Here is a 22,436-nt window from a genome sequence, read left to right on the forward strand (position 1 = left end):
CTCCCTTCATCTCCCTCCCTCTCCCCCTCCCCTACTCTCCCTCATCTCCCTCCCTCTCCCTCCCCTACTCTCCCTCCCCTACTCTCCCTCCCTCTCCCCTCCCCTACTCTCCCTTCATCTCCCTCCCTCTCCCTCCATCACTCTCCCTCCCTATACCTCCCCATTTCTCCCTCCCTCTCTCCCTCCCTCCTTCACTCTCCCTCTCTCTCCCTCCCTCCTTCACTCTCCCTCTCTCCCTCCCTCCTTCACTCTCCCTCTCTCTCACATTCTACTGTTTTCTCCAACCAAGAACTAGTCTGAAAAATTGTAACTTGACATGGTTGTACCGTTAATGATTTCTCATTAATACTGTATTTGTCATTGTCTCTCCAGGCAGTACGATAACTCCTAACTACCTTGATAACTCAACGTCTAACGTGGGTCCGTGGTGCTCCTGCTCGGCCTCCGGGAACCACCGGGAACAGTGTGACGGCTTCCTGGAATATTTTCATGATAATGTCTGCCTGAGTGAGCGACATTTTTCTATATTGTTTATTTCACTTTTGTTTATTATCTATTTCACTTGCTTTTGCAATGTTAACATATGTCTGCCATGCCAATAAAGCCCCTTGAGAGAGAGAGAGAGAGAGAGAGAGCGAGGGAGAGGGAGAGGGAGAGGGAGAGAGAGGGAGAGAGAGAGAGATATTTCGCCAGTAGCTAAGAGAGAGAGAGAGAGAGAGAGAGAGAGAGAGAGAGAGAGAGAGAGAGGGAGAGGGAGAGAGATATTTCGCCAGTAGCTAAGAGAGAGAGAGAGAGAGAGAGAGAATACTTCAGATGGCCTTTGATGACTTTGTAATTCAGTGAATTGTGTTTCCTGCTACTGAGGTAATGAGCTGGTCAGATATGGAGGAAGCATCCCTAAGTCTCACAGGGCTCTGGTCAGAAGTAGAGCACTATGTAGAGAATAGGGTGCCATTTTGGACCTTACAGAAAATAACACTCTGGTTAATTGCAGCCGTCGGCAGTCAGGGGAGAAAAAAACGCTGAACAACTTAAACTTCATCCAAAGTGGAGCTGTTGTTCACTGAGGTGTAAACACAGCTGTGACCCAGCTACCTGCCTGCATGCTCATCACGGATATAATAATACTATATATTAATATCCTGTTTTAATAACTGCCACACCTCACTCTGGTCCTCCTGGTTTTATAGATGTGTCAGTGAGAATGTCAAGAGAGATAGAGTTGAATTTGGGGGTTTGTGGGCTGATTTGGGCTCATTCACACAATTCCTAATAGGGTTGCACAACAAGAATTTAACAAAGGTACCGTAATCTTCTGTAACTTTGGTCATTATTAATTTACCAAAATTCTGGTAGTCTACTGGTAAACTTCGAAAGGGCTTATTTTCCGTTTACAACCCCAGCATAAATGGTCTGTCTTGGAGACCTTGAATGGGATGTGTTGTACAGCCGAAAGAAGCGCTGGAGAGTCTAGCTGAGCCCTAGAGACTATAGCTGAGCCCTGGAGACTATAGCTGATCCCTAGAGACTATAGCTGAGCCCTGGAGACTATAGCTGAGCCCTGGAAACTATAGCTGAGCCCTGGAGACTATAGCTGAGCCCTGGAGACTATAGCTGATCCCTGGAGACTATAGCTGAGCCCTAGAGACTATAGCTGAGCCCTGGAGACTATAGCTGAGCCCTAGAGACTATAGCTGAGCCCTAGAGACTATAGCTGAGCCCTAGAGACTATAGCTGAGCCCTAGAGACTATAGCTGAGCCCTGGAGACTATAGCTGAGCCCTGGAGACTATAGCTGAGCCCTAGAGACTATAGCTGAGCCCTGGAGACTATAGCTGAGCCCTAGAGACTATAGCTGAGCCCTGGATACTATAGCTGAGCCCTGGATACTATAGCTGAGCCCTAGAGACTATAGCTGAGCCCTGGAGACTATAGCTGAGCCCTAGAGACTATAGCTGAGCCCTAGAGACTATAGCTGAGCCCTAGAGACTATAGCTGAGCCCTAGAGACTATAGCTGAGCCCTGGATACTATAGCTGAGCCCTGGATAATATAGCTGAGCCCTGGATACTATAGCTGAGCCCTGGAGACTATAGCTGAGCCCTAGAGACTATAGCTGAGCCCTAGAGACTATAGCTGAGCCCTAGAGACTATAGCTGAGCCCTGGATACTATAGCTGAGCCCTGGATACTATAGCTGAGCCCTGGATAATATAGCTGAGCCCTGGATACTATAGCTGAGCCCTAGAGACGATAGCTGAGCCCTAGAGACGATAGCTGAGCCCTGGAGACTATAGCTGAGCCCTAGAGACTATAGCTGAGCCCTGAATACTATAGCTGAGCCCTGAATACTATAGCTGAGCCCTAGAGACTATAGCTGAGCCCTGGATACTACAGCTGAGCCCTGGATACTACAGCTGAGCCCTAGAGACTATAGCTGAGCCCTGGATACTACAGCTGAGCCCTAGAGACTATAGCTGAGCCCTGGATACTATAGCTGAGCCCTGGAAACTATAGCTGAGCCCTGGAGACTATAGCTGAGCCCTGGAAACTATAGCTGAGCCCTGGATACTACAGCTGAGCCCTGGATACTACAGCTGAGCCCTAGAGACTATAGCTGAGCCCTGGATACTACAGCTGAGCCCTAGAGACTATAGCTGAGCCCTGGATACTACAGCTGAGCCCTAGAGACTATAGCTGAGCCCTAGAGACTATAGCTGAGCCCTGGATACTATAGCTGAGCCCTGGATACTATAGCTGAGCCCTAGAGACTATAGCTGAGCCCTGGAGACTATAGCTGAGCCCTAGAGACTATAGCTGAGCCCTAGAGACTATAGCTGAGCCCTAGAGACTATAGCTGAGCCCTAGAGACTATAGCTGAGCCCTGGATACTATAGCTGAGCCCTGGATAATATAGCTGAGCCCTGGATACTATAGCTGAGCCCTGGAGACTATAGCTGAGCCCTAGAGACTATAGCTGAGCCCTAGAGACTATAGCTGAGCCCTAGAGACTATAGCTGAGCCCTGGATACTATAGCTGAGCCCTGGATACTATAGCTGAGCCCTGGATAATATAGCTGAGCCCTGGAGACTATAGCTGAGCCCTGGAGACTATAGCTGATCCCTGGAGACTATAGCTGAGCCCTGGAGACTATAGCTGAGCCCTGGAGACTATAGCTGAGCCCTAGAGACTATAGCTGAGCCCTAGAGACTATAGCTGAGCCCTAGAGACTATAGCTGAGCCCTAGAGACTATAGCTGAGCCCTGGAGACTATAGCTGAGCCCTGGAGACTATAGCTGAGCCCTAGAGACTGTAGCTGAGCCCTGGAGACTATAGCTGAGCCCTAGAGACTATAGCTGAGCCCTGGATACTATAGCTGAGCCCTGGATACTATAGCTGAGCCCTGGAGACTATAGCTGAGCCCTGGAGACTATAGCTGAGCCCTAGAGACTATAGCTGAGCCCTAGAGACTATAGCTGAGCCCTAGAGACTATAGCTGAGCCCTAGAGACTATAGCTGAGCCCTAGAGACTATAGCTGAGCCCTGGATACTATAGCTGAGCCCTGGATAATATAGCTGAGCCCTGGATACTATAGCTGAGCCCTGGAGACTATAGCTGAGCCCTAGAGACTATAGCTGAGCCCTAGAGACTATAGCTGAGCCCTAGAGACTATAGCTGAGCCCTGGATACTATAGCTGAGCCCTGGATACTATAGCTGAGCCCTGGATAATATAGCTGAGCCCTGGATACTATAGCTGAGCCCTAGAGACGATAGCTGAGCCCTAGAGACGATAGCTGAGCCCTGGAGACTATAGCTGAGCCCTAGAGACTATAGCTGAGCCCTGAATACTATAGCTGAGCCCTGAATACTATAGCTGAGCCCTAGAGACTATAGCTGAGCCCTGGATACTACAGCTGAGCCCTGGATACTACAGCTGAGCCCTAGAGACTATAGCTGAGCCCTGGATACTACAGCTGAGCCCTAGAGACTATAGCTGAGCCCTGGATACTATAGCTGAGCCCTGGAAACTATAGCTGAGCCCTGGAGACTATAGCTGAGCCCTGGAAACTATAGCTGAGCCCTGGATACTACAGCTGAGCCCTGGATACTACAGCTGAGCCCTAGAGACTATAGCTGAGCCCTGGATACTACAGCTGAGCACTAGAGACTATAGCTGAGCCCTGGATACTACAGCTGAGCCCTAGAGACTATAGCTGAGCCCTAGAGACTATAGCTGAGCCCTGGATACTATAGCTGAGCCCTGGATACTATAGCTGAGCCCTAGAGACTATAGCTGAGCCCTGGAGACTATAGCTGAGCCCTAGAGACTATAGCTGAGCCCTAGAGACTATAGCTGAGCCCTAGAGACTATAGCTGAGCCCTAGAGACTATAGCTGAGCCCTGGAGACTATAGCTGAGCCCTAGAGACTATAGCTGAGCCCTGAATACTATAGCTGAGCCCTGAATACTATAGCTGAGCCCTAGAGACTATAGCTGAGCCCTAGAGACTATAGCTGAGCCCTGGATACTATAGCTGAGCCCTGAATACTATAGCTGAGCCCTGAATACTATAGCTGAGCCCTAGAGACTATAGCTGAGCCCTAGAGACTATAGCTGAGCCCTGGAGACTATAGCTGAGCCCTGGAGACTATAGCTGAGCCCTAGAGACTGTAGCTGAGCCCTGGAGACTATAGCTGAGCCCTAGAGACTATAGCTGAGCCCTGGATACTATAGCTGAGCCCTGGATACTATAGCTGAGCCCTAGAGACTATAGCTGAGCCCTGGAGACTATAGCTGAGCCCTAGAGACTATAGCTGAGCCCTAGAGACTATAGCTGAGCCCTAGAGACTATAGCTGAGCCCTAGAGACTATAGCTGAGCCCTAGAGACTATAGCTGAGCCCTGGATACTATAGCTGAGCCCTGGATAATATAGCTGAGCCCTGGATACTATAGCTGAGCCCTGGAGACTATAGCTGAGCCCTAGAGACTATAGCTGAGCCCTAGAGACTATAGCTGAGCCCTAGAGACTATAGCTGAGCCCTGGATACTATAGCTGAGCCCTGGATACTATAGCTGAGCCCTGGATAATATAGCTGAGCCCTGGATACTATAGCTGAGCCCTAGAGACGATAGCTGAGCCCTAGAGACGATAGCTGAGCCCTGGAGACTATAGCTGAGCCCTAGAGACTATAGCTGAGCCCTGAATACTATAGCTGAGCCCTGAATACTATAGCTGAGCCCTAGAGACTATAGCTGAGCCCTGGATACTACAGCTGAGCCCTGGATACTACAGCTGAGCCCTAGAGACTATAGCTGAGCCCTGGATACTACAGCTGAGCCCTAGAGACTATAGCTGAGCCCTGGATACTATAGCTGAGCCCTGGAAACTATAGCTGAGCCCTGGAGACTATAGCTGAGCCCTGGAAACTATAGCTGAGCCCTGGATACTACAGCTGAGCCCTGGATACTACAGCTGAGCCCTAGAGACTATAGCTGAGCCCTGGATACTACAGCTGAGCACTAGAGACTATAGCTGAGCCCTGGATACTACAGCTGAGCCCTAGAGACTATAGCTGAGCCCTAGAGACTATAGCTGAGCCCTGGATACTATAGCTGAGCCCTGGATACTATAGCTGAGCCCTAGAGACTATAGCTGAGCCCTGGAGACTATAGCTGAGCCCTAGAGACTATAGCTGAGCCCTAGAGACTATAGCTGAGCCCTAGAGACTATAGCTGAGCCCTAGAGACTATAGCTGAGCCCTGGAGACTATAGCTGAGCCCTAGAGACTATAGCTGAGCCCTGAATACTATAGCTGAGCCCTGAATACTATAGCTGAGCCCTAGAGACTATAGCTGAGCCCTAGAGACTATAGCTGAGCCCTGGATACTATAGCTGAGCCCTGAATACTATAGCTGAGCCCTGAATACTATAGCTGAGCCCTAGAGACTATAGCTGAGCCCTGAATACTATAGCTGAGCCCTAGAGACTATAGCTGAGCCCTAGAGACTATAGCTGAGCCCTGGATACTATAGCTGAGCCCTGAATACTATAGCTGAGCCCTGAATACTATAGCTGAGCCCTAGAGACTATAGCTGAGCCCTGAATACTATAGCTGAGCCCTAGAGACTATAGCTGAGCCCTGAATACTATAGCTGAGCCCTGAATACTATAGCTGAGCCCTGAATACTACAGCTGAGCCCTAGAGACTAAAGCTGAGCCCTAGAGACTATAGCTGAGCCCTAGAGACTGAGCCCTGAATACTATAGCTGAGCCCTAGAGACTAAAGCTGAGCCCTAGAGACTATAGCTGAGCCCTGAATACTATAGCTGAGCCCTAGAGACTATAGCTGAGCCCTAGAGACTATAGCTGAGCCCTGGATACTATAGCTGAGCAGATGGATGAAGAGAGCCTTCAGCATCGTATAATGTATAGGCTACCATGGTCCTCAGAGCCCTGGAGCTGATCTGGGGGGATGGTAGCTGTGGGTCTATAGATATAATGGAGGGATGGGTCTATATGTAGCTGTGGGTCTATAGATATAATGGAGGGATGGGTCTATATGTAGCTGTGGGTCTATAGATATAATGGGGGATGGTAGCTGTGGGTCTATAGATATAATGGGGGATGGTAGCTGTGAGTCTATAGATATAATGGGGGAATGATAGCTGTGGGTCTATAGATATAATGGGGGGATGGTAGCTGTGAGTCTATAGATATAATGGGGGGATGGTAGCTGTGGGTCTATAGATATAATGGAGGGATGGGTCTATATGTAGCTGTGGGTCTATAGATATAATGGAGGGATGGGTCTATATGTAGCTGTGGGTCTATAGATATAATGGGGGGATGGTAGCTGTGGGTCTATAGATATAATGGAGGGATGGGTCTATATGTAGCTGTGGGTCTATAGATATAATGGGGGATGGTAGCTGTGGGTCTATAGATATAATGGGGGAATGATAGCTGTGGGTCTATAGATATAATGGGGGGATGGTAGCTGTGAGTCTATAGATATAATGGGGGGATGGTAGCTGTGGGTCTATAGATATAATGGGGGATGGTAGCTGTGGGTCTATAGATATAATGGGGGGATGGTAGCTGTGGGTCTATAGATATAATGGGGGGATGATAGCTGTGGGTCTATAGATATAATGGGGGATGGTAGCTGTGGGTCTATAGATATAATGGGGGATGGTAGCTGTGGGTCTATAGATATAATGGGGGATGGTAGCTGTGGGTCTATAGTTGTGGGTCTATAGCTGTACTGAGGGGATGGTAGCTGTGGGTCTATAGCTGTGGGTCTATAGATATAATGGGGGGATGGTAGCTGTGGGTCTATAGCTGTGCTGAGGGGATGGTAGCTGTGGGTCTATAGATGTAATGGGGGGATGGTAGCTGTGGGTCTATAGCTGTGCTTGGGGATGGTAGCTGTTGGTCTATAGATATAAGAGGGGGGTGGTAGCTGTTGGTCTATAGCCGTGCTGAAGACACAGTGAAATGGGAGGTAACTGAAGACACAGTGAAATGGGAGGTAACTGAAGACAGTGAAATGGGAGGTAACTAAAGACAGTGAAATGGGAGGTAACTGAAGACACAGTGAAATGGGAGGTAACTGAAGACAGTGAAATGGGAGGTAGCTGAAGACAGTGAAATGGGAGGTAACTAAAGACAGTGAAATGGGAGGTAACTGAAGACAGTGAAATGGGAGGTAACTGAAGACAGTGAAATGGGAGGTAACTGAAGACAGTGAAATGGGAGGTAACTGAAGACTGTAACTGAAGACAGTGAAATGGGAGCTAACTGAAGACAGTGAAATGGGAGGTAACTAAAGACAGTGAAATGGGAGGTAACTGAAGACACAGTGAAATGGGAGGTAACTGAAGACACAGTGAAATGGGAGGTAACTGAAGACAGTGAAATGGGAGGTAACTGAAGACTGTGAAATGGGAGGTAACTGAAGACAGTGAAATGGGATGTAACTGAAGACACAGTGAAATGGGAGGTAACTGAAGACAGTGAAATGGGAGGTAACTGAAGACTGTGAAATGGGAGCTAACTGAAGACAGTGAAATGGGAGGTAACTGAAGACAGTGAAATGGGAGGTAACTGAAGACAGTGAAATGGGAGGTAACTGAAGACAGTGAAATGGGAGGTAACTGAAGACAGTGAAATGGGAGGTAACTGAAGACACAGTGAAACGGGAGGTAACTAAAGACAGTGAAATGGGAGGTAACTGAAGACAGTGAAATGGGAGGTAACTGAAGACAGTGAAATGGGAGGTAACTAAAGACAGTGAAATGGGAGGTAACTGAAGATAGTGAAATGTTTGTCGAGGTATTCGAGGTAATTGAGGTAATATGTACATGTAGGTAGAGTTATTAAAGTGACTATGCATAGATGATAACAACAGAGAGTAGCAGCAGCGTAAAGGGGGGGGGGGCAATACAAATAGTCTGAGTAGCAATTTGATTAGCTGTTCAGGAGTCTTGTGGCTTGGGAGGTAGAAGCTGTTTAGAAGCGTCACGGTATCGCTTTGTAGTAGAGAGAACAGTCTATGACTAGTGTGGCTGGAGCCTTTGGCCATTTTTAGGGCCTTCCTCTGACCCCGCCTGGTATAGAGGTCCTTGGGAGGCAGGAAGCTTGGTTCCAGTGATGTACTGGGCCGTACGCACTACCCTCTGTAGTGCCTTGTGGTCAGAGGCCGAGCAGCTGCCATACCAGGCAGTCAGGATGCTCTCGATGGTGCAGCTGTAGAACCTTTTGAGGATCTGAGGACCCATGATACAGCCTGGAATCGAACCAGGGTCTTTAGTGACGCCTCTAACACTGAGATGCACTGAGGCCGCTGCACCACTCGGGATCCCAAATGGTTGTACAGCCTTTGGCCAAGGTAACTGTAGATAAACACTTCTTGTAGGTATTACTATGATTCAAATCAAATTCAGATGTGAACTCTTCGTTGGCAACTCCAGAACAGTCAAGCATCTCTTTTTTAACCTTTCCTGGGTGCTTTTTTATGTGTTTTTGGGTTGCCAGCAAAGAGTCCAGATCTGAATCACATCCAGAACCTATGAAGAGTGCTAAAAACAGCAGGTGGTGGAGGGCACTGCTCAAACATTGAAGAATTAGAGCAGTTTTCTGCTGAAAAGTGGGTCAAATTGCCAGTAGAAAGGTTTAGCAAACTCATTGATGGCTACAAGAAGCGTTTGTATGCAGTTATCTTGGCCAAAGACTAAGAACTAGCTCCGGGGGGGTGTCTATAGTTTTGTCCATGTCATTCATCTTTTTTTTTTCTAAATTCAAATTGTAATCTTAAGTTTACAAAAAGTTGGTACTGTAATGTTAAAAATCCAATAAATTGTGGAGACTAAAAGTCACACACTTCACTTGACTCTCCTCTTGATTATTCTGAACAGAGAAAGCCATGATGGCATTTGGGAACGAGACAGACAAGCAGTCCTCCGTTGGAGCAGCCAACCAACCAGACACGCCCAGCCCCACTCTCGCTACCCCCAACAACCACATCCAGCGCCCGGCAACCACCGTTCCTGGTATCACCATGGAAACAAAACAGAATGTCCTGAGAGAACAGATACCCACTCAGGTGAGGTGGAGCTGTGAAAGAGATGCATCAAGGGAGGAGAGGACAGGTGGAGGAGAGCAGAGGAGAGGACAGGTGGAGGAAAGCAGAGGAGAGGACAGGTGGAGGATAGCAGAGGAGAGGACAGGTAGAGGAGAGCAGAGGAGAGGACAGGTGGAGGAAAGCAGAGGAGAGGACAGGTGGAGGAAAGGAGAGGAGAGGACAGGTGGAGGAAAGCAGAGGAGAGGACAGGTGGAGGAAAGCAGAGGAGAGGACAGGTGGAGGAAAGCAGAGGAGAGGTCAGGTGGAGGAAAGCAGAGGAGAGGACAGGTAGAGGAAAGGAGAGGAGAGGACAGGTGGAGGAAAGCAGAGGAGAGGACAGGGGGAGGAAAGCAGAGGAGAGGACAGGTGGAGGAAAGCAGAGGAGAGGACAGGTGGAGGAGAGCAGAGGAGAGGACAGGTGGAGGAGAGGACAGGTGGAGGAAAGCAGAGGAGAGGACAGGTGGAGGAGAGGACAGGTGGAGGAGAGCAGAGGAGAGGACAGGTGGAGGAGAGCAGAGGAGAGGACAGGTGGAGGAGAGCAGAGGAGAGGAGAAAACGGATAAGAGAAATTAAGCGAGGCAAAGTTTTGAAATATCTACGCTGTATTCCACACTACTCCCATTGGGCCCTGGTCAACAGTAGTGTTCTATATAGGGAATAGGGCCCTGGTCAACAGTAGTGTTCTATATAGGGAATAGGGCCCTGGTCAACAGTAGTACACTATATAGGGAATAGGGCCCTAGTCTATTATATAGGGAATAGGGCCCTGGCCTAGTATATAGGGAATAGGGCCCTGGTCTAGTATATAGTGAATAGGGCCCTGGTCTAGTATATAGGGAATAGGGCCCTGGTCTAGTATATAGGGAATAGGGCCCTGGTCTAGTATATAGGGAATAGCACCCTGGTCTAGTATATAGGGAATAGCACCCTGGTCTAGTATATAGGGAATAGGGCCCTGGTCTAGTATATAGGGAATAGCACCCTGGTCTAGTATATAGGGAATAGGGCCCTGGTCTAGTATATAGGGAATATGGCCCTGGTCTAGTATATAGGGAATAGGGCCCTGGTCTAGTATATAGGGAATAGGGCCCTGGTCTAGTATATAGGGAATAGGGCCATGGTCTAGTATATAGGGAATAGCACCCTGGTCTAGTATATAGGGAATAGGGCCCTGGTCTAGTATATAGGGAATAGGGCCCTGGTCTAGTATATAGGGAATAGGGCCCTGGTCTAGTATATAGGGAATACCAGCCATGATAATAGAGGGAAGTGGTCAACAGGGAGATGGTCAAACAGGGAGATGGTCAACAGACTCATTAAGGTGATGGTCAATAGACTCATTAAGGTGATGGTCAATAGACTCATTAAGGTGATGGTCAACAGACTCATTAAGGTTATGGTCAACAGACTCATTAAGGTGATGGTCAACAGACTCATTAAGGTGATGTTCAATAGACTCATTAAGGGGATGGTCAATAGACTCATTAAGGTGATGGTCAATAGACTCATTAAGGTGATGGTCAATAGACTCATTAAGGTGATGGTCAATAGACTCATTAAGGTGATGGTCAATAGACTCATTAAGGTGATGGTCAATAGACTCATTAAGGTGATGGTCAATAGACGCATTAAGGGGATGGTCAATAGACTCATTAAGGTGATGGTCAACAGACTCATTAAGGTGATGGTCAATAGACTCATTAAGGTGATGGTCAATAGACTCATTAAGGTGATGGTCAATAGACTCATTAAGGTGATGGTCAATAGACTCATTAAGGTGATGGTCAATAGACTCATTAAGGTGATGGTCAATAGACTCATTAAGGTGATGGTCAATAGACTCATTAAGGTGATGGTCAATAGACGCATTAAGGTGATGGTCAATAGACTCATTAAGGTGATGGTCAACAGACTCATTAAGGTGATGGTCAATAGACTCATTAAGGTGATGGTCAATAGACTCATTAAGGTGATGGTCAATAGACTCATTAAGGTGATGGTCAATAGACTCATTAAGGTGATTGTCAATAGACTCATTAAGGTGATGGTCAACAGACTCATTAAGGTGATGTTCAATAGACTCATTAAGGTGATGGTCAATAGACTCATTAAGGTGATGGTCAGTCAGTGTCCCAGCTGGGTGCGTCAATAGACTCATTCAAATCAAATCAAAGTTTATTTGTCACGTGTGCCGAATACAACAGGTGTAGTAGATCTTACAGTGAAATAATGAATACAACAGGTGTAGTAGACCTCACAGTGAAATGCTGAATACAACAGGTGTAGTAGACCTTACAGTGAAATGCTGAATACAACAGGTGTAGTAGACCTTACAGTGAAATAATGAATACAACAGGTGTAGTAGACCTTACAGTGAAATGCTGAATACAACAGGTGTAGTAGACCTTACAGTGAAATGCTGAATACAACAGGTGTAGTAGACCTCACAGTGAAATGCTGAATACAACAGGTGTAGTAGACCTTACAGTGAAATGCTGAATACAACAGGTGTAGTAGACCTCACAGTGAAATGCTGAATACAACAGGTGTAGTAGACCTTTCAGTGAAATGCTGAATACAACAGGTGTAGTAGACCTTACAGTGAAATGCTGAATACAACAGGTGTAGTAGATCTTACAGTGAAATAATGAATACAACAGGTGTAGTAGACCTCACAGTGAAATGCTGAATACAACAGGTGTAGTAGACCTCACAGTGAAATGCTGAATACAACAGGTGTAGTAGACCTTACAGTGAAATGCTGAATACAACAGGTGTAGTAGACCTCACAGTGAAATGCTGAATACAACAGGTGTAGTAGACCTCACAGTGAAATGCTGAATACAACAGGTGTAGTAGACCTTACAGTGAAATGCTGAATACAACAGGTGTAGTAGACCTCACAGTGAAATGCTGAATACAACAGGTGTAGTAGACCTCACAGTGAAATGCTGAATACAACAGGTGTAGTAGACCTCACAGTGAAATGCTGAATACAACAGGTGTAGTAGACCTTACAGTGAAATGCTGAATACAACAGGTGTAGTAGACCTCACAGTGAAATGCTGAATACAACAGGTGTAGTAGACCTCACAGTGAAATGCTGAATACAACAGGTGTAGTAGACCTCACATTGAAATGCTGAATACAACAGGTGTAGTAGACCTTACATTGAAATGCTGAATACAACAGGTGTAGTAGACCTCACAGTGAAATGCTGAATACAACAGGTGTAGTAGACCTCACAGTGAAATGCTGAATACAACAGGTGTAGTAGACCTCACAGTGAAATGCTGAATACAACAGGTGTAGTAGACCTCACAGTGAAATGCTGAATACAACAGGTGTAGTAGACCTCACAGTGAAATGCTGAATACAACACGTGTAGAGCTTACAGTGAAATGCTGAATACAACAGGTGTAGTAGACCTCACAGTGAAATGCTGAATACAACAGGTGTAGTAGACCTTACAGTGAAATGCTGCATACAACAGGTGTAGTAGACCTCACAGTGAAATGCTGAATACAACACGTGTAGAGCTTACAGTGAAATGCTTACTTACAGGCTCTAACCAATAGTGCCAAAAAGGTGTTAGGTGAACAATAGGTAGGTAAAGAAATAAAACAACTGTAAAAAGACAGGCTATATACAGTAGAGAGGCTATATACAGTAGAGAGGCTATAAAAGTAACGAGGCTACATACAGACACCGGTTGGTCAGGCTGATTGAGGTAGTATGTACATGTCGATATGGTTAGTGACAATGCATATATGATGAACAGAGTAGCAGCAGCATAAAAGAGGGGTTGGAGGGGGGGGCTCACAATGCTAATCGTCTGGGTAGCCATTTGATTACCTGTTCAGGAGTCTTATGACTTGGGGGTAAAAACTGTTGAGAAGCCTTTTTGTCCTAGACTTGGCACTCCGGTACCACTTGCCATGTGGTAGTAGAGAGAACAGTCTATGACTGGGGTGGCTGGGGTCTTTGACCATTTGTAGGGCCTTCCTCTGACACCGCCTGCTGTAGAGGTCCTGGAAGGCAGGCAGCTTAGCCCCAGTGATGTACTGGGCCGTACGCACTACCCTCTGAAGTGCCTTGAGGCCAGAGGCTGAGCAGTTGCCGTACCAGGCAGTGATGCAACCAGTCAGGACGCTCTCGATGTTGCAGCTGTAGAACCTTTTGAGGATCTCAGGACCCATGCCAAAAAATATATATTTCCTGAGGGGGAATACGCTTTGTCGTGCCCTCTTCACGACTGTCTTGGTGTGTTTGGACCATTCTAGTTTGTTGTTGATGTGGACACCAAGGAACTTGAAGCTCTCAACCTGATGAGAATGGGGGCGTGCTCGGTCCTCCTTTTCCTGTAGTCCACAATCATCTCCTTAGTCTTGGTTACGTTCATGGAGAGGTTGTTATTCTGACACCATCCGGCCAGGTCTCTGACCTCCTCCCTATAGGCTGTCTCGTCGTTGTCCGTGATCAAGCCTACCACTGTTGTGTCGTCTGCACACTTAATGATGGTGTTGGAGTCATGCCTGGCCATGCAGTCGTGGGTGAACAGGGAGTACAGGAGGGAACTGAGCACACACCTCTGGGGAGTTCCAGTGTTGAGGATCAGAGTGGCAGATGTGTTGCTACCTACCCTCACCACCTGGGGGCGGCCCGTCAGGAAGTCCATGATTCAGTTGCAGAGGGAGGTGTTTAGTCCCAGGATCCTTAGCTTAGTGATGAGCTTTGAGGGCACTATGGTGTTGAACGCTGAGCTGTAGTCAATGAACAGCATTCTCACATAAGTGTTCCTTTTGTCCAGGTGGGAAAGGGCAGTGTGGAGGGGCAATAGAGATTGCATCATCTGTTGATCTGTTTGGGCGGTGTGCAAATTGGAGTGGCTCTAGGGTTTCTGGGATAATGGTGTTGATGTGAGCCATTACCAGCCTTTCAAAGCACCTCATGTCTACTAACGTGAGTGCTATGGGTCTGTAGTCATTTAGGCAGGTCGTCTTTGTTTTCTTTGGCACAGGGACTACGGTTGTCTGCTTGAAACATGTTGGTATTACAGACTCAATCAGGGATATGTTAAAAATGTCAGTGAAGACACCTGCCAGTTGGTCAGCGCAGCTGTCCTACGTTTATCAGCTGTCCTGCATTTATCAGCTGTCCTGCATTTATCAGCTGTCCTGCATTTATCAGCTGTCCTGCATTTATCAGCTGTCCTACATTTATCAGCTGTCCTGCGTTTATCAGGTGTCCTGCGTTTATCAGGTGTCCTGCATTTATCAGCTGTCCTGCATTTATCCGCTGTCCTGCGTTTATCAGGTGTCCTGCGTTTATCAGGTGTCCTGCATTTATCAGGTGTCCTGCATTTATCCGCTGTCCTGCGTTTATCAGGTGTCCTGCATTTATCAGGTGTCCTGCATTTATCAGGTGTCCTGCGTTTATCAGGTGTCCTGCATTTATCAGGTGTCCTGCGTTTATCAGGTGTCCTGCGTTTATCAGGTGTCCTGCATTTATCAGCTGTCCTGCGTTTATCAGGTGTCCTGCATTTATCAGGTGTCCTGCGTTTATCAGGTGTCCTGCGTTTATCAGGTGTCCTGCATTTATCAGCTGTCCTGCGTTTATCAGCTGTCCTACGTTTATCAGATGTCCTGCATTTATCAGGTGTCCTGCATTTATCAGGTGTCCTGCATTTATCAGGTGTCCTGCGTTTATCAGGTGTCCTGCGTTTATCAGGTGTCCTGCATTTATCAGGTGTCCTGCATTTATCAGGTGTCCTGCATTTATCAGGTGTCCTGCGTTTTTTTATTTTTTTTTATTTCCCCTTTATTTAACCAGGTAGGCTAGTTGAGAACACCTTTATTTAACCAGGTGGGCTAGTTGAGAACACCTTTATTTAACCAGGTGGGCTAGTTGAGAACACCTTTATTTAACCAGGTGGGCTAGTTGAGAACACCTTTATTTAACCAGGTGGGCTAGTTGAGAACACCTTTATTTAACCAGGTAGGCTAGTTGAGAACACCTTTATTTAACCAGGTGGGCTAGTTGAGAACACCTTTATTTAACCAGGTGGGCTAGTTGAGAACACCTTTATTTAACCAGGTGGGCTAGTTGAGAACACCTTTATTTAACCAGGTAGGCTAGTTGAGAACACCTTTATTTAACCAGGTGGGCTAGTTGAGAACACCTTTATTTAACCAGGTGGGCTAGTTGAGAACACCTTTATTTAACCAGGTAGGCTAGTTGAGAACACCTTTATTTAACCAGGTGGGCTAGTTGAGAACACCTTTATTTAACCAGGTGGGCTAGTTGAGAACACCTTTATTTAACCAGGTAGGCTAGTTGAGAACACCTTTATTTAACCAGGTAGGCAAGTTGAGAACACCTTTATTTAACCAGGTAGGCTAGTTGAGAACACCTTTATTTAACCAGGTAGGCTAGTTGAGAACACCTTTATTTAACCAGGTAGGCTAGTTGAGAACACCTTTATTTAACCAGGTAGGCTAGTTGAGAACACCTTTATTTAACCAGGTAGGCAAGTTGAGAACACCTTTATTTAACCAGGTAGGCAAGTTGAGAACAAGTTCTCATTTACAATTGCGACCTGGCCAAGATAAAGCAAAGCAGTTCGACAGATACAACAACACAGAGTTACACATGGAGTAAAACAAACATACAGTCAATAATAAAGTATAAACAAGTCTATATACAATGTGAGCAAATGAGGTGAGAAGGGAGGTAAAGGCAAAAAAAGGCCATGGTGGCAAGGTAAATACAATATAGCAAGTAAAACACTGGAATGGTAGTTTTGCAATGGAAGAATGTGCAAAGTAGAAATAAAAATAATGGGGTGCAAAGGAGCAAAATAAATAAATAAATTAAATACAGTTGGGAAAGAGGTAGTTGATAGGGCTAAATTATAGGTGGGCTATGTACAGGTGCAGTAATCTGTGATTTGCTCTGACAGTTGGTGCTTAAAGCTAGTGAGGGAGATAAGTGTTTCCAGTTTCAGAGATTTTTGTAGTTCGTTCCAGTCATTGGCAGCAGAGAACTGGAAAGAGAGGCGGCCAAAGAAAGAATTGGTTTTGGGGGTGACCAGAGAGATATACCTGCTGGAGCGTGTGCTACAGGTGGGAGATGCTATGGTGACCAGCGAGCTGAGATAAGGGGAGACTTTACCTAGCAGGGTCTTGTAGATGACATGGAGCCAGTGGGTTTGGCGACGAGTATGAAGCGAGGGCCAGCCAACGAGAGCGTACAGGTCGCAATGGTGGGTAGTATATGGGGCTTTGGTGACAAAACGGATTGCACTGTGATAGACTGCATCCAATTTGTTGAGTAGGGTATTGGAGGCTATTTTGTAAATTACATCGCCAAAGTCGAGGATTGGTAGGATGGTCAGTTTTACAAGGGTATGTTTGGCAGCATGAGTGAAGGATGCTTTGTTGCGAAATAGGAAGCCAATTCTAGATTTAACTTTGGATTGGAGATGTTTGATATGGGTCTGGAAGGAGAGTTTACAGTCTAACCAGACACCTAAGTATTTGTAGTTGTCCACGTATTCTAAGTCAGAGCCGTCCAGAGTAGTGATGTTGGACAGGCGGGCAGGTGCAGGTAGCGATCGGTTGAAGAGCATGCATTTAGTTTTATTGTATTTAAGAGCAATTGGAGGCCACGGAAGGAGAGTTGTATGGCATTGAAGCTTGCCTGGAGGGTTGTTAACACAGTGTCCAAAGAAGGGCCGGAAGTATACAGAATGGTGTCGTCTGCGTAGAGGTGGATCAGAGACTCACCAGCAGCAAGAGCGACCTCATTGATGTATACAGAGAAGAGAGTCGGTCCAAGAATTGAACCCTGTGGCACCCCCATAGAGACTGCCAGAGGTCCGGACAACAGACCCTCCGATTTGACACACTGAACTCTATCAGAGAAGTAGTTGGTGAACCAGGCGAGGCAATCATTTGAGAAACCAAGGCTGTTGAGTCTGCCGATGAGGATGTGGTGATTGACAGAGTCGAAAGCCTTGGCCAGATCAATGAATTCGGCTGCACAGTAATGTTTCTTATCGATGGCGGTTAAGATATCGTTTAGGACCTTGAGTGTGGCTGAGGTGCACCCATGACCAGCTCTGAAACCAGATTGCATAGCAGAGAAGGTATGGTGAGATTCAAAATGGTCGGTAATCTGTTTGTTGACTTGGCTTTCGAAGACCTTAGAAAGGCATGGTAGGCTAGATATAGGTCTGTAGCAGTTTGGGTCAAGAGTGTCCCCCCCTTTGAAGAGGGGGATGACCGCAGCTGCTTTCCAATCTTTGGGAATCTCAGACGACACGAAAGAGAGGTTGAACAGGCTAGTAATAGGGGTGGCAACAATTTCGGCAGATAATATTAGAAAGAAAGGGTCCAGATTGTCTAGCCCGGCTGATTTGTAGGGGTCCAGATTTTGCAGCTCTTTCAGAACATCAGCTGAATGGATTTGGGAGAAGGAGAAATGGGGAAGGCTTGGGCGAGTTGCTGTTGGGGGTGCAGTGCTGTTGACAGGGGTAGGAGTAGCCAGGTGGAAAGCATGGCGTTCATCAGGTGTCCTATGTTTATCAGGTGTCCTGCATTTATCAGGTGTCCTGCATTTATCAGGTGTCCTGCATTTATCAGCTGTCCTGCATTTATCGGGTGTCCTGCGTTTATCAGGTGTCCTGCATTTATCAGGTGTCCTGCATTTATCATCTGTCCTGCATTTATCAGCTGTCCTGCATTTATCAGGTGTCCTGCGTTTATCAGGTGTCCTGCATTTATCAGCTGTCCTGCATTTATCAGCTGTCCTACATTTATCAGCTCTCCTGCGTTTATCAGCTCTCCTGCGTTTATCAGGTGTCCTGCGTTTATCAGCTGTCCTGCGTTTATCAGCTGTCCTGCGTTTATCAGGTGTCCTGCGTTTATCAGGTGTCCTGCATTTATCAGGTGTCCTGCATTTATCAGGTGTCCTGCATTTATCAGCTGTCCTGCGTTTATCAGGTGTCCTACGTTTATCAGGTGTCCTGCATTTATCAGGTGTCCTGCATTTATCAGTTGTCCTGCGTTTATCAGCTGTCCTGCGTTTCTCAGCTGTGCTGTGAAGCTAGTTCATCAGACTAATAAAAAGCCTGTGCTCTCGGTCTAGGGTCCTAGGCCAGTGTCGTGTCTTTGGCTATGCCGGATTAAGTGATGACATGCTATTCTATAAAATCATTTTCTGTAATTAATATTACCTGAATAAGCTAATCATGTAAATGTAATTAACTAGAGGCACCACGAAATAATGTTAATATACTGTTATCTTCCGAATAAACTCTTAAAGACCTAGTCATCTTTTATATCAATAGCAGTCAATATTTAATCGTCACCTAATTTCAGTCTCATCTGAACATCGTAGAATTCTTGGTTATCTTCACGAACCCTGGCTAACAAGTGGAATCAGCAATATAAACTTTGGTTTAATTATTTATTTACTAAATACCTAACTAATCACACAGAATGGGGGTTGGACTGAAGAACAAAGGGGAAAGCTGTGCTATCGTAAATACAGAATCTCATGCATTCTAAATAACTGCCCAAAGGAAAATGCAATAAATATTTACTCTGAGCTGCGCTTCAATGGGTTGGTTGTAGATGGAAGGCCATGTTGCCAAACAGAGATCTTCCTTGTCCTTTGAAGAGTGTCTCTGGTGGTAAACTGTCCGTCCTTTCCTAGCCCACGTTTACAGCGGCCGCTGCTAACTCAACGGCTAGGAGGTATCATTTCCGTAGTGAATAAGAGTTCAAAGTTCATACCAAGTTGCCATACTTTAAACTCATGCTATATCCTTTAGGCGTGTTGATCATCATCTTCATGTTGAAATTCAATGCTAATTTCGTTAGGTTCTTATCTGAGCCCTTTCAACGTGGAGACCGTCGTCCTCTCGTCCTCAGAACACAAAGTTACATTTTCGTCAAGGGTTTTATAGAGGAGGGGAGAGAAGGGCGTGTCATAGTTTATAACCAATGTCTCTTCACAGGGGCGGGGCCACTCAGTGAGCAGAGCTTTAACCTAATGAAAACCCAATTCTCTCATTTGGAAGCTAAAATTACATTTAATCTTTTCTCAAATAGTTTCATATTTAAACATTTAAATTGCACAACAATTCCATGTTAATCTGATAACTATAATGTGTAGACTTTCCCAGATACAGTTTATGTTGTCATGTCATCAGTCATAATGTCTCAGATGACAACCGAACTGACATCCTATTCATTAAGGACCAACATATATTTTCCACTGGTTGGATTACCGAAATATGGTTCCATTCCCCTCACCTTTTGATGTTCCCAGACTCTATATGTTTAACAAAGGCTTTTACAAGAGTCCTTCAGTAGAGTCAAGAGAGAGGAAATGGAGAAAGGTATTTACGGAAGGGAGGGTCATTAACTTCACCCACAGGCCGACGTCATGACACCTGCCTAACGAGTCCATAACCTGAAGACGTGTCGTTACGATTAAGCAGAAAGGTGTTGTCTTTGTACTCTGAGGGAGGCAGCTTACTTTCTACAGCTTCTGACCTCTGACCTGGCAGCGTTGACCATCTGGGCCAGACAGCTCCAGCACTGTTTGGTCCTTCAGTTGTTTGTAGTTTAGGTTTTGCCAGGTCCTACTCGCAAAAGAGTTTTGTCACCTCAAGGATTTTTCCCAGGTTGAATAAAGTTAAAATAAATACAGAGTAGAAATATTTAAGTCCATCCAGTATCCATGAACCCTACATGCCTGTCACCCCCACACGGCACCTGGACGTCACAATCTGAAGCCATGCCCTTCCGTTTATCAACTCCCAACAGGAAATTGCCTCAGACGCCTTGAGAGTATAGCTTCTGGAATAGGACAGTACACAGCAAGCAGACAGTCATATGTGCAACAACTAAACATACGACAAAACAAACGGGTCTATCTTCATTCTAAACATACAACTAAACGGGTCTATCTTTAGTCTAAACATACGACTAAACGGGTCTATCTTTAGTCTAAACATACGACTAAACGGGTCTATCTTTAGTCTAAACATACGACTCAACGGGTCTATCTTTAGTCTAAACATACGACTCAACGGGTCTATCTTTAGTCTAAACATACGACTCAACGGGTCTATCTTTAGTCTAAACATACGACTCAACGGGTCTATCTTTAGTCTAAACATACAACTAAACGGGTCTATCTTTAGTCTAAACATACGACTCAACGGGTCTATCTTTAGTCTAAACGTACGACTAAACGGGTCTATCTTTAGTCTAAACATATGACTCAACGGGTCTATCTTTAGTCTAAAAATACGACTCAACGGGTCTATCTTTAGTCTAAAAATACGACTCAACGGGTCTATCTTTAGTCTAAACATACGACTCAACGGGTCTATCTTTAGTCTAAACATACGACTCAACGGGTCTATCTTTAGTCTAAACATACGACTCAACGTGTCTATCTTTAGTCTAAACATACGACTAAACGGGTCTATCTTTAGTCTAAACATACGACTCAACGGGTCTATCTTTATTCTAAACGGGTCTATCTTTAGTCTAAACATACGACTAAACGGGTCTATCTTTAGTCTAAACGGGTCTATCTTTAGTCTAAACGGGTCTATCTTTATTCTAAACGGGTCTATCTTTAGTCTAAACGGGTCTATCTTTAGTCTAAACGGGTCTATCTTTGTACAGTAAATGCATTAGCAACAGGAAATAGCCGGTGTCGTCCGGACAACTTGCAGAGTAGTGCTGTCGTCCGGACAACTTGCAGAGTAGTGCTGTCGTCCGGACAACTTGCAGAGTAGTGCTGTATTTTTGATCAAACAATTCCCTTCCCTTCTTCCCCAGATAAATGAAATAAACGTAAAACTGCTATTTCCTGACAGTGGTTGTGTCTCCACATGCAGGTGAATGAAAACGATAGACTGTGGGGTGATGATGGTGAAGACTCCACCCTGGTGTCTCCCGGGCTGTTGGACCATGGAGCTCCTCCCCTCCTCCTGTCTGCAGTGGGCTGGACCCTTCCACTGGGCCTCTCCCTGCTGCTGCTGCTCGGAAACCAGTAGACCCTGGTCTGGGCCTGACCTAGCCCTGGGGCTCCATAGACAACACTTCAGACTGACTTACCTAGGGGTGGAGAGAGAGAGATGTAAATGTGTAAAGGAAGAGGAAGGGATTATCCATCTCTCCTCCTTACTCCTGCAAACCACTCTTCTCTCCTCCAAACCACTCTTCTCTCCTCCTTCCTCCTTCAAACCACTCTTCTCTCCTCCTTCCTCCTCCCTTCAAACCACTTATCTTTCCTCCACCCTCCTCCAAACCACTCTTCTCTCCTCCTTCCTCCTCCAAACCACTCATCTCTCCTCCTTCCTCCTCCAAACCACTCATCTCTCCTCCTTACTCCACCCTCATCCAAACCACTCTTCTCTCCACCTTCCTCCTCCAAACCACTCATCTCTCCTACTTCCTCCTCCAAACAACTCTTCTCTCCTCCTTACTCCTCCCTTGAAACCACTCCTCTCCTCCTTCCTCCTCCAAACCACTCTCCACTCCTCCTTCCTCCTCCAAACCACTCATCTCTCCTCCTTACTCCACCCTCCTCCAAACCACTCATCTCTCCTCCTTACTCCACCCTCCAAACCACTCTTCTCTCCTCCTTCCTCCTTCAAACCACTCATCTCTCCTCCTTCCTCCTCCAAACCAGTCATCTGTCCTCCTCCCTCCTCCAAACCACTCTTCTCTCCTCCTTACTCCTCCAAACCACTCATCTCTCCTCCTTACTCTACCCTCCAA

The 22,436-nt window shown here is 46.2% G+C and overlaps 1 protein-coding gene across 1 annotated transcript; it reads left to right on the forward strand.

Annotated features, from left to right (window-relative positions):
* Positions 1-372: 372 nt before the first annotated feature.
* On the forward strand, positions 373-21,709 carry LOC139394116 (GDNF family receptor alpha-4-like; the record flags this gene model as incomplete). The annotated part of the gene is made up of 3 exons (XM_071142143.1): positions 373-507; positions 9,419-9,606; positions 21,551-21,709. Coding segments are annotated over 3 exons (482 nt in total), but the record flags the coding sequence as incomplete, so codon positions are not given.
* Positions 21,710-22,436: the final 727 nt, after the last annotated feature.

Source organism: Oncorhynchus clarkii, unplaced genomic scaffold, assembly GCF_045791955.1.
Source record: "Oncorhynchus clarkii lewisi isolate Uvic-CL-2024 unplaced genomic scaffold, UVic_Ocla_1.0 unplaced_contig_2974_pilon_pilon, whole genome shotgun sequence".
In the NCBI taxonomy this organism is placed as follows: Eukaryota; Metazoa; Chordata; class Actinopteri; order Salmoniformes; family Salmonidae; genus Oncorhynchus; species Oncorhynchus clarkii.